Source organism: Crocuta crocuta, unplaced genomic scaffold (genome assembly GCF_008692635.1).
Source record: "Crocuta crocuta isolate KB4526 unplaced genomic scaffold, BGI_CrCroc_1.0 scaffold292, whole genome shotgun sequence".
Taxonomy (NCBI): domain Eukaryota; kingdom Metazoa; phylum Chordata; class Mammalia; order Carnivora; family Hyaenidae; genus Crocuta; species Crocuta crocuta.
Window position 1 is genome coordinate 1083736 of NW_027528370.1, and position 13328 is coordinate 1097063.

Consider the following 13328-nt stretch of genomic DNA (forward strand, 5'->3'; position numbering starts at 1 on the left):
TAAGTCAATCGTACCTTACCAAATGCATTCATATTCTTAATTTAGAAATGCCAGTAAAATATGAGACATAGTTACTACTGAGAAAATTCCATATTGTCGACTATTAAAGTGGGAAAAACTAGCACTTATCAGTAATTATTTATCTTCTAATAATAAAGTGCTTTACCTCTATGTTTATAAAATATGTTTTTAATTATCCACACAAATACGTTACCTCTCAAAAAAATCTTACACAAAACTGTTAAAATATTTAACTTCTGTATTTTAATAAGTATTTTTAATATCTTATATTCTGAGGTCTTCATTATTAAAAAAAAGTGTAGCGAAGTAAATATCCCTTGGCTATTAGACTTTATCAATATTGTACCTTTTTCATTACCTTATTCATTATTCAAATAAGTTCCTCCTAGCTCTATCACTCCAGTTAAACCATCCTTTCCCAAAACACTGATAGTTACCTTACAAATTCCCCCTTTTATTCAGTCATTGCTGAAATATTTCATAATTCCATTCCAGTCTTTCAGAAATGTTTTATACCTTTTGTCACCATCCCCTTCATAAAATATCTTCTTCCATTTAGCACTGATTGCCATTTTCCTTGGACCTGTTCTGACCGTACTTTCTCTGACTCTTCTACTGGTCTCTCCTCAACAGTGGCCCTTTAAATAACAATATTCTCTGTGAAGTACCCTGGCCACTCTTTTCAGTACTTCTCTTATTTTAGTGATCCCTCCAACTACCATGCTTTGAAATATTATACATTTGTTGAGTTCCGAGTCTACAGTCTCAGGCTCTTTCTCTTAAGCTACCCATCCAGTCACCAGTTTTCCCACTAGGTCTATTCATTTGAACAGATTACTCCTCAAGTTTGGTATATTGAGAGTAAATGGATATTCTTCTTCACTAACCCCAGGACATCAGCTCTTCCTTCTTCACATCCTCTGCCTCAAGGAATGGGGCACAGATATGATGCAGTCTTGATGGGATGAGTCCCTCCTCTCCTTGGTACAGAGTTCCCTACATTCTGAAGATAAGGTGACACTTCTGCCCTGTGATCCCCAGCCCCCCTTCTCCTCGTCACTTCCTTTGCTCTCAGGTCCTCTCCTTACTGACCTCTAGACTCTTCACTTAATCTCTCTCCATTCTGGGCAAAGAATATATCAGTCCTCTGCACAGAGCTTCCAATAGCTTCCACTTGCTTTTAGGTTAAAACTCCAACATCTTTACCAAAGTTTGAAGGTTTTATTACAATCTGCCCCAACTCATCAAATTGGCATTCCTCAATTCATTCCCACCAAACATCCTAGACTTGAGTTCCAGAACTTTCAAGATTTAAGAATGTCGTCATGCTTTTACTTTTATTTTCTTTCTTCGCTCTGTTTAAAATGGACTTCCACTCCTCCCCGTGTAAAAAATCCAACTCTCATCTTCCATAACCTCTATCAATATTAACTCCTCTTTAAAGCTCTCTACAACCCCCGTTTTCAGCTACACAACTTCCCTGTTCTTATAGAACTTTGTTCATGACTATAGTACCGTGTGGTAATTGTCATGTATTTACAGTATTGTTCAATTGTGAATTTCTTGAGGGAAGGGATGTCAATATTCCAGTCAGCCTCTACCTCAGTGACTTTATATAACTGAGTCCTCAATAACTCTTTGTTGTTACTTGACTTAATAAAACTTTCATATAGTGTATACCTTAAGCTTTCATATAATATACATTAGATATCATATATCATGTATTATAAACCTATGTATTATGTACATGTATTATATATAAACATGTTAATCAACAGTGGATATATGTATATATGTTCACTTATGATGTATGTATGTGCATATTTATACACACATATGAAGCATGTTAAGGGTGAAAAGGCCCTTAGATATCATCTTTTTTAATCAGTGAATATTACAAACTCAGAAACCAAGAGCCAAAGTCATTAAATGACTTTGCCAATGTACCACAGCTTGCTAGTGATAAACACAGTGTTAGGGTTCCTGTCCCAACTCTTCATCCAGTGTATCTTTTACTACTACCTGTAATTAAGTGGTCTGAACAATAATGTAACTCCCTATTATTTGCTGTTCCAAGCCTCAACAACTGGAATAGAGATCCTGGACTGTCTGACCTCACCTCAGTGTCTCTCCCAATTCTCTTCCTATTTTCATGGACAAACACAATTCTTTCATCTCTACATTTTCATTTACAATGTTTCCCTCTCCTTGAAATATCCCCGAGTTCTTCTGACAACAATTCTCAATTTCTTTATAGATATAGCAAACCCTCCTTTCCCTCTTGAATAAAATAAAGAAGAAAATTTTTCCTCTCCAGTTTAATTCACTTTTTTTCCCCACCAAACTAAAGGCCACCATAAAGGAAATGCCAGTATCACCCTCATCACACTAGCTTTTGTTTGCACATGCATGTAACTTCGAAATTACCGATTACTTTCTCATAACTCACCAATTTGCTCTTCATAACACTATGAATAGTCAGAAGAAGGTATCATCGCATTTATATGCAGCTGAGACAACGAGGGGTCAAAAGTTAAGTGAACCTGCCAACGTTCTCCTGGCTAGCGGGGCTGGCCCTGGCGGTGGAAGCAAGGTCTCCATATCCTTGCTCCTGAGAGTTTTCCACTATTTTAAATGGTTTATTGGCTTGTGTTCCCACCATGACATTTATGTTGACATAGATTGGCACCTCAGATGCTGAACAGTGAATGCTGCCTGGATTCTTATTCGATCTGAATTACCGCTTGGCTTTTCTTACTTTAATAGCACAAATTTCAAGAAGGCAAGTACTATTTTGTCTAGTACTTACCTACCGGAGTAGCTCTTCCCAAGCCTCCAAATGATACCATTTAATGGTAAATTATAGTTTAATGATTGTTTTTTGTTTTGACGGAGCTTCTGAAAGTAAAACCATGGCTTTTGCTAAATTAGAGAATGTCTTCAACTCTTTGTTTGAATTTGAAATAAATTAATATGATTTCATCTGCATCCACTAGTCAACAACTAACATTTAAACTCCAAGTCTTAAAAAGAATGGCTAACACTACCATCCAAATGGCTTTTTTAAAAGTGTGGGTGTTATTTCTGGCAACATTCTGAGGCACATCTAGGTGCTTTGGATTGAAATAAATTTCTGTTCAATCATCTTCTCAAGTTTCTGGATAGATCCAGCTTCTTTAAAATTTCAGGATATCAGTGTAATTGTAGAGTACACTAACCTGTCTTTGCAGACAGTTGGAGCCAGGCAAGAGACCCACTCTAACTTGTTTGTAATCCCATGACAAATACATCTTTTCCCTCCTTTCTACTGCGTCCTTCTCTTAATGTTTACGAATTGTCAAGAAACTCTTAATTACCTCTACCGCTAAGCAATAGGAATAACGTTTCCTACTTCATTTCTATGCACATGCCGAGTTTCAAGTCTGCTAAAGAATGCTGAGTGTCCTTTAGAGGAGGAAAAAAGACACTGGAGAAAGGGGAGTTAATTCCTCACTTGGTATTGTTTTCCTGCCCGTCACTGTCCCACCAGGTGCTCTAGTCAGCACTTTGCCTGCAGCTTCTGAGGCACAATTAGTTGCTGCTTTTGTTAGTTGGTTGAAAACAAAGCAGAAGAATTCTCAAGGCAGGAAAAGTTTAAACCTCAACATCCGTACAATTGCCCAATTGAAAAATCACGGAATTCACTCATTAAGAACTGATCTCTGCACTCTCTGGGCGAGCTCACTGGAGCCCCATCTGCCTTCAGCTGTTAGAACTGCCCTCACCTGGCTTGATTCCACGTGTCCCACTTATCACAAAGCTACACTTAACAAATCCAACTCTGTACCCACACGTATCATGGCAATGAGCAAACTGCCTGAAGACAGAATGAAGACCGGGTCTGAGCTGCTTGCCTGTCTTTGCCAGAAATACAGTTCTGGAACTCTCCGTAGAATGAAAACCCGGAGGTCAAGAATGCACTTCATTATGAAAGCGCCTTGTTGGGTGTCCTCATTAACCACAGAGCTGCGAGAGAAACATCATTCCAGCGACTCACTAATGCCTCTTAGTTGCTAGGTTGTTCTTTCCTAATGGCATCGGACACGACCCAATCTGCTCCCTAGTAATCATACTTTTCCCCTTAGGATCCCAGTACACCCTGCCTATCAAGCGACACTGGGGTCCCTCCTGAAGCCCCGTAGCTTTGCAATATGGACCCAGTGGTGAAGAGAAGAAGGGGAGCTCCGTCCCACTTACCAGTCTTCCACAGATACGGAGTGGGCGCCTCAGCCTGGCCCGGAGCTGCAGCCCCGCAGGCGCCCGGGCACAGCAGCAGCGGCAGCAGCAGCAGCGGCAGCACCCCGGGGCGCCGGCCCGCAGAGCGCCTCGCTGGCAGCCCCATGCCGCTCGCAGCCGCTCCGGGTCCGGATCCGGAACGCGGTCGGCAGGGGATTTTCCTGCGCCCTCACTCCGTCCTCCCAAGGACTCCAGAAAGCAAAGCTCTCCCCTGCTATTGTTCGTTTCAGATGCAACGGAGTGAAAGCTCGTTTACCACCAGGGAACAATAGCGTCGGCGGTGGCCNCTGGAAGCAGGAGGCGGTGAGCGCGCCAGGGCACGAAAGGAAGGAGCGGAGGGGAGAGGGGCGCCCCGATCGAACACACCCGCCCAGAGAACTCCTGTGCACATGGTGCGATGAAATATGTTTGGAAGGATGCACCAATGAAAAGAATCCGCACCCCACAGGCTTCAGCATGACAAATAACAGGCATTGAAATTCATCGGCATCCGAGGAGTCAAATGCTAGATCTAGTGGCATGCTATTCTTAGGGTGTATTTACACAAAGCATCAGTGTTTAGAATTTATTTTTAAGTGGTGGCTTCTGAATTACTTTACGTGGGAAGCCGTATTTATGATCAGATGTGAAAAACAGAACGGCAGAGCTGTTTACTTGCTATTGAAAAGCATTTGAACACTTTCTTAAATGTGCTTCGTTTGAACTTAATCTGTTCTCGACAGAAATACGGATAATACTGACCTGTGACAAATCAAAGTACATTATCTTCTCAGTCTTTAAAATTGAATTAGTACTTAACAAGCATTCACAACGCTATCTAGTTACATGGAGAAGATTTTGCTAACGCTAATCGTAAAATTGTATGTCAAAGATTCAGTAAATAAAAGTGCTATCTCCTTTATCTACTTCTGTCAAAAGTGTGCTACCTTTAAGTATCCACAGAGCTCTAAGTAAAATTAAAAGGACAACTGGGTTTCCATTATTTGGGTATCCCCAAATTAGTACATTCTTTCCTTAAAGACCCCAGGCATTAATTCTTCTGACTCTTATGGTAGAAAAATGCTTCATAATCTAATTAATCTAATGTTTTGGGGTCTTTTGTTCTTTGTGTGTTTATTTTCTTAAGCCATACGCAATGAAAGAAAGTGTATGAAGTCAGATAATGCTTTGCCCTTTCTTTCTTCCTTTCTCTTTCCCTCAATGATACCCTTCTATTAATTCATTGTCTAGTAAAGCTAAAATAATAAGGCACGTAGCCAATTAAAAAGTCAGCAAACAGAAAGCCAAAGTAAACTATCCACATCCGGTCAGCAATACTTGGCCAAATAAAAATCTAAAAGCAGGAAAACTACTCTTTATGACTTTACTCCAACAACACAGTCAACTCCAGGGTTTAAAACGAGGCAACTACTGTTTCTGAAAGAGGAAACCTTCCATAAAGCTCTCTTGGGATGCCTGCTGTTTTGTAGATCATTCCAGACACAGCCCTTGTGCATGCATTAGATTAGAAGCAGGTTTGATCAAATAATTCCCGTGTCCTGCCTGTTTAAGTATTCTGACATCAGAGGAAATTAGCAATGTTTAAGGTTGCAAATTTGGTCTTTGTTTACTTTCCACTCTGTTAGGCCTCTAAGAGGGAATTAAAAGCTCAGAGAGTCCTAGCTCTGTGAGTCTGTGATTAGGAGAGATACACTAGTGTGGATTACTATTCCTTCACTGGTTAAAAATAAATGAATGAATGAATGAACGAACAAACAAACAAAAACTCACAGAGGCAACAATCAAAAGATTATAGGCTGATAAAGGATACAAAGGAAGCCTGATCCTAACAAATGTATGGACACTTGTTTCAACAGTTACACCAAAGAAGAAAACAGCTCCTGCTATTGCTTCCTTCATTCTCTCCTCTTATAGCAAACTCTACAATACCCCTCTACAATGACACGGCTTTTCTATCCTAGCTGTTTATTTCTCAGCTACTGTTGGGGCCTTGCAAGTTTATCCTGAAACCCTCCAACTCTGGCACAGGGAAGATGTCAAACTGAAAGTACTGTTTTAATAACAGCCCGTTTTAAGCATTCTTAGGGAGTCCCAAACCAATTCTCCAAGTAGAAACTCATTATGTAACAGAAGACAGAGAATCTAAAGAGTCAAGTTAGTACAACTGAATGTACAGGGTAATTAGCCCTATAAGAAGCCATCGGAAGCTATATATAATAGCTTACTGTCTAAAGAAAATTTAAGAATCTGATGTTTATATTTATCCATAATTATATAATAATTACTCAATCGGTCAAAAGTTTAAACATTATAGCTCCAATTTCAAGCATTATACATTTCATAGGAGTCAGAAACCACTCTAAGTCAAAAATTTGCTGCCATTCAAATAAGATATACAACTAGGGTGAATGTTCTGCAGAGTATTTGAAAATAGTTAATGATTTTGTTTACTCCTTTAATTTCAATTTACAGAAGGCTTTGCAAACACACACATGCCCAGACAGTTAGTAGTAAAAACATTTGTGGACAAGGTTAAAGAAACTGAGTCATATATGCATTTGTCTCCACCACTGCCACATGTCTGTTCAATAACAATGCCATTACTGCACTTGAGGACAAAAATATATGGGTCTCTGAGGAGATAGATGTGATACATATATTCAGATACATGTTCCTTTGTGAAAGCTATCGTGTCCAAATGGATAAATCCTATCAATAAAACTGATGAACGGCAAGACACAGTGAGACACAGCAATCTTTGTTTTCTAGAATATGATATAAATAATACACAAATGTTTAATGACATGATGTCAAAATTTAGTCATAAGAAGTCTCAAGGATGCAGATTAAATTGACCATCTGTACAGCCTGCCACGAAGTAAGTCGTTCATCATTTTTCATGAAGAACTGTTCAAGTATTAATGAGCCAGGGCTACCAAAGTTTTCCAAACCAATGGATGAAAATGCAAAGCGTAGTTTTTTTAATATTTAGAAATGAGACAAATCTGAACCTATCACCCCTCAAGTGGTATCCTTTCATCCATCTTTATTATTTTTGTCATTTCCAAACTCCCAGTAGTGACGATGTATGCATACCTACACATACAAATGAAAGAATAGACACAAAGTTACTCACTGATAGTGTTACAGGGGAGTATCAAAGAATGGCCATTTGGGAAAAAAAAACAACTTTATATTTTCCTACATAAATGTTGCCATCTTAAAAAAAAAATCACCCAAAGGAATTGTTTGTGTGGCCTCTAGGTGTCATACTTGACTAAGATTTGGGGTGGACATTTATTTTGGGCTTCTTTCAATTCCCTCCTTCTTGCCACACCCACCAAAGTGATAGAAGATAAAACATTTCACTTTTCATCTTTGTAATAAAGAGATCACAGATTTTGCTTTCTTTCCCAATTTTGCTTGTAATATTCATCTTCTCTTTTCTTTCCAATTCCTTTTTCTTTGTAACATCTTTGGTTTGGTTTGGTGGCTGGTTGGTAATTAGTTTGCTGGTTTTTAAGTGTGTGTGGTGAGGGGAGGGCTGATTCTAAATTTCAAATCGTTGTACATAAAGAAAATTAATCCCACTGTTTCTCCATTTTACTCAAAACTCAACCTATTTGGAAACAATATGGATCTGCTAAAAATAATGAGACCCCTGTTTTGAGTACCAGGTACAAATGTACAATATTTTGGTTCACATCCTTCTAGCGATCCCATCCTAGGCCATGTATGAGCAATAGTCCTGGACACAAGGTAGTAACCAAATTGTTAACAAATTTCACCAGTGACTTAAGAGGGTGTTTCTGGAGAGAACACCCTGGCCAATGCAATGATCCAGGCATTTGAAAAGTACAGAGGAACAATGTATATATAAGGCAAGAGACTTTGCAGTTATCACCAGTTATGTCGGTGTCCTACAGACGGATAATTAAAAGGTATGCGCCCTTAACAAACAATTGACAACTAAATATCAAGGTCAAGAATACTTAAAGAGAGACCATTGTCTCTTGTGGTAGAAGTAGAAAAAAGCCAAGGATCAAAGTGAAAAAAGTTAAGAGCTGACGACTACAAAGATGATTGATTGATAAATGCAAGCAAGCTTATTATGTTAAGATCAGGGTTCTGCTTGGGAAAATCTTGAATTGGATATTTGAGACAAATTTGGCTGGGTGAATGTCTTTAACTCTTTGTCTCCAGCCCCCCTTAAGTTCCCAAAGTTTTCAGAAGCAGCTGGCCCATCCCTATTAAGAGCTAGCAACATCTTTTTCCCACCATGACTTTGTGTTCCTTGCTCTGCCCCCCCTTCTAGTCCACAGGCTGATAACTAACTAGGGTTAAGTCAGCCAGCATGGGACATGCTTCTGGGCCTGTGAATATTGTAAAAAGACTATATGCAAAGAGCTGCAAGAATTAGGTAGAAGGTACTGGTAGGAGCCAGAAGAATATTCACAGAGCTAGACTTTCAGAGTGTTTGATTTGAGGCCAGAACATGAGACAAGAGGGAGTTTATTAACTTCAGGAACACTGCAAAGAGATGGAATTCAATACTCTGCCAGGAAGTGCAAACTGGTGGTTCCTAGAAGCCTGAAAGAACACTGATAGAAACTGAAATGGCTGAATTACCAAGGCAGACAGGAAAGGAAGGGACATTCTGGAATACAGACATTGAGCAAAAAAGGAAGACCTAAGAATGGATTATGCTTCTCCAAGGGGAAATGCAGAGGACACACTTATCACCAAAAATATCAAGAATGTGTTGGTGAAAGGGACAACGGTATCTTAAAGTTCCATGGAGGCTCTTTGCATGCCACCAGGAAAGATGGCCACAAAAGTTTAAGTCCTTGATTCACTGGAGTTAATTTTGTACATGGTTATGAAGTAAGGTTCTAAATGTATTATTTTGCACAATGAGGGGTGCCTGGGTGGCTCAGTCAGTTTAGCATCCACTTCGGCTCAGGTTAGGATCTCATAGCTTTTTGACTTCAAGCTCCACACAGGGCTCTCTGCTGTCAGCTCTGTGACCTTCCCCTGCTCATGCTCTTTCTCAAAACTAAACACTTTAAAAAAAATATTTTGCACAGTGATATCCAATTGTCTTAGTATCATTGAAAGAACTGTTTTCCTTATTGAATTGTGTTACCATTTTTACCAAACACCAGTTTTTTTCTATTCCACCGATAGATGTGCCTATCTTTATGCTCATATGACATTATCTTGATTACTGTAGCTTATACTAAGTTCTGAAATTTATTAATGTTAAGACTTCCAATTTTCTTTTGTAAAAAACATTTTGGCTATCCACTGTCCTTTATGTATCCATCTTTATTTCAGAATCAACCTCTCAGTCTCTACAAATTACCTATTGAGATTTAGATAGACATTGCAGTGAATCTATAGACCAATTTGAGGTGAACTGTCATATTAATGATTCTGTCTTCCAGTTCATGAACATGGAATACTTAGATCTTCAGAAATTATTTTCAAGAATATTTTATACTTTTCAGTGCACAGATTATACTTATTCTGTTAGACCCAAGTTTTAGCTTTTGATAAACTTATGAACAGAATTGTTTTCTGAACTTCCTTTCAGATTGTTTACTACCAAGATTTAGAAATCAAGTTGATTTTTACATACTGATTTTATACTCTACAATCTTGCTTAATTCATCTCTTATTTATATTTTCTAAATTTCAATTTTTTCAATATATAAAACTATCATCTATAGATAGATATTTTTATTCCTTCCTTTTTACTCTGAAAACCTTAATTATATTACAGTGTTAATATAATTATTATCAGTGTTAAATACAAACGAAGAGAGCTGGTATCCTGGCTTTATGACTGATCTTAGGAAGAAAATAGGCACTCTTTCACTATGAAGTATGATGGAAGCTGCATATTTTTTTACAGATGCCGTATCCATGCTTGAGAAATTGATTGAGAAATTTCCATTAATTTTTAGATTGTTGAAAGTTTTTATCATGAATGGATTTTGGATTTTCCCCTGAATGATTTTTTGGCATGCTTTAGCTGTTTTATATCCTTTAATTGATTAATATAGTGTATTGATTTCCCGATGCTAAGCCAACCTTGCATTCTTCAAATAAATCAGACCTGGTCATGGTGTAAATCCTTTATGTATATTACTGAAAGTGATATTCACATTCAGTTGTGGTTTCTCCAGCTACTCATTAGGAACACTGGTCTTGAGTTTATTTTTTGTTGCTGCTGTTGTGAGGCCAGCTGGCTTTCATAATCAGGGTAATACAGACCTCACAGAATGAGTGGGATGGGTTTCCTTCTCTTTTATTTTCGAAGTTTGTGAAGGACTATATGACTTCTCTTTAAAATACTTAGTATTCACTGTTGACACCAGCAGGGCCTGGACACTTTCTCTATGGAAAAATATTTCATTACAGTTTCAATTTCTTTACCTATTATACATTTCTCCAGGTTTTCCATTTTTTTCTTCCCTAAGATTTGGTAACTGGTGTTGCAGGAATCTATCTGTGTCACCTAAGTTATTAAAATCATTGGCAGAAAGCTGTTCATTCATTCAATTAAAATCCTTCAAGTAGGATTAAATAGTGATTTAAATAATGATTTCTCTTCTTTTGTCCCTGACTTTGGAATTCATGTCTGTTTTCTTTTTTCTTGGTCTAGCTAACGGTTATTTTTTTAAACCTTCCACAGTACTTTTTTTATATTTCCTGTATTGATTTTGTGTTTGAATTCATTGATATACACTCTAATTTTATCTTTCTTCTGTTTGATTTAGGTTTAGTTGCTCTTTTTTCTAATTTTATAAGGTACTTAGGTAACTGAGGCCTTAGGATACTTAGGAACTTACAGAGGATATTTTCTTAAGCTACTATATGCCCTTTCATATTTTTTGATATAAGGCTTAAAGCTCAAAATTTCCTCCTAAGCATTGTTTATTACATACGTTACACACATTACATAAATTCTGATATGTTGTGTTTTATTTGGATTCAGTTCAAAATATATTTTTAATTTTCATGATTTACTTTGATTGAGGAGTTATTTTCAAACACACTGTGTAATAATTTCCAACTGTTGGAGGTTTTCCAGATCTCTGGTGTGTAAGTCTAATTTATTTGTAGTAAGAAGATCTACTTTGTAGGATTTCTAGTATTTGTTTTTACCTTTGTTCAGCCTTGTTTTATAATCCAGCATATGGTCTATATTGGAGAATGTTGCACAGGCACTTAAGAAAAAAATGTATCCTTTAGCTGGTGGAGTTTTCCATAAAGTTCAAGTCGATTGATAGTGTTGTTCAAACTTCTATATCCTGGCTGCTTTTCTGTATAATTATTTTTTTCAATTACTGAGAGTGGATTATTGTTATTTCCAGGTACTATTGTTGAATTGTCTATATTCCCTTTAGTTTGGTCAGATTTTATGTCATATGTTTAGAAGCTCTGTTGTTAGGAGTGCATAAATACAGTGTTACATTTTCCTCATGAATCGACCCTTCTTTCAGAGAACATATCTTTTACTGTTTTCACCAGGTTGTTTTTGTTATGAAGCTTATTTTTGGACAAAATAGCTACTTTAACTTCCTTATTGTTGCTGTTTACAGAATATTTTTCTATCCTTTAACTTTTAGTCAATTTCTGTATTTAAATTGAGAGTATATCCCTGATAGCATATAAGTTGACGTTTTTTATCTAGTCCAATAAATGTTTGCCTTTTGACTGAGATTTTTGGTTTATTCACATTTAATTCAATTACTGAAATAGTTGTATTTAGATTGTCATTTGCTATTCTGTTTTATCTTATTTTGTATCAGCTTTGAGATATAATCTACATACCATAAAATACACCCATTTAAAGTATACCGCACAGGTATATACACACAGTTACTCAGCTACCACCACCAGGGCATTTTCATTAAGCCAACAAGAAATTCCAAGCCTGCTGTCAGTTACCCACATCCTATCCTTCCCCTAGACTCTGGTAACCACTAACTTAATATATGGATTGATCTGTTCTGGACATTTTATATAAAGACAATCATAAAATAGGTGGTCTTTTGGGAATGCCTTCCTTCACCGAGCACAAGTTTTCAGGTTTATTCATAGTACATGAATCAGTGTTTCACTGTTTTTCGTGATTAATATTCTGTGTGGCTATATTATATCTTTTAATCAGTCAATGGATATTTGTTTCCACCTTTTGGCTATTAAAAATAGTGCTGCTATGGACATTTATATACATCTCTTTGTTCTTCTGTTCCTCCTTTATGCCTTGCATCTTTTTAGCATACTATTTTGGAGGTGCCTGGGTTGCTCAGTCAGTTGGGTATCCGACTTTGGCTAAGGTCATGGTCTTGAGGTCCATGGGTTCGAGCCTCTCATCCGGCACTGTGCTGATGCTTAGAGCCTGGAGCCTGCTTCGATTCTGTGTCTCCCTCTCTTTCCTCCCCTTCCCTACTCGCACTCTGTCTCTCTCTCTCTCTCTCAAAAATAAACAAACATTAAAAAAACATTCTTTAAAAAAGAATACAATTTTGGGGCACCTGGGTGGTTCAGTCGGTTAAACGTCTGACTTCCGTTCAGGTCTTGATCTTCCGGTTTGTGGTTCAAGCCCCATGTCAGACTCTGTGCTCAGAGCTCACAGCCTGGAGCCTGCTTCAGATTCTGTGTCTCTCTCTTTCTCTGCCCCTCCCCTGCTCATGCTCTGTCCCTCTTTATCTATCAAAATTAAATAAACATTAAAAAATTAAAAAAAAGAAAAGAATACTATTTTAATTCCTCTGGATTTTTAAAAGCAATTTTTTGACTTAATTTTTTAACGGGTACCCTAAGACTACAATATCTATCTCAGGTTTTTAACTGAATATTATTCTCATAAAATTCACAATTTCCCCCCCAATTTATCTTTTTCTCCTCCTTCTATGTGGTCTATATATGTTATAAACCCTACTGCATAAAACTTTATATATATTAGAGGCCTGAATAAAATATGAATATATTTATAGACTCTTATATTTAATCATATG

At 37.4% G+C, this 13328-nt stretch overlaps 1 protein-coding gene across 1 annotated transcript in view; it reads right to left on the reverse strand.

Moving 5' to 3' along the window:
* The window catches only part of THSD7A (thrombospondin type 1 domain containing 7A), a 417169-nt gene extending 412767 nt beyond the window's left edge, over positions 1–4402 (reverse strand). Inside the window, exon 1 of the mRNA XM_077754232.1 lies at positions 4258–4402. Within this exon, the coding sequence (XP_077610358.1) occupies positions 4258–4402 (145 nt within the window). The remainder of the gene's footprint in view (positions 1–4257) is intronic.
* Between the last annotated feature and the right edge of the window lie 8926 nt (positions 4403–13328).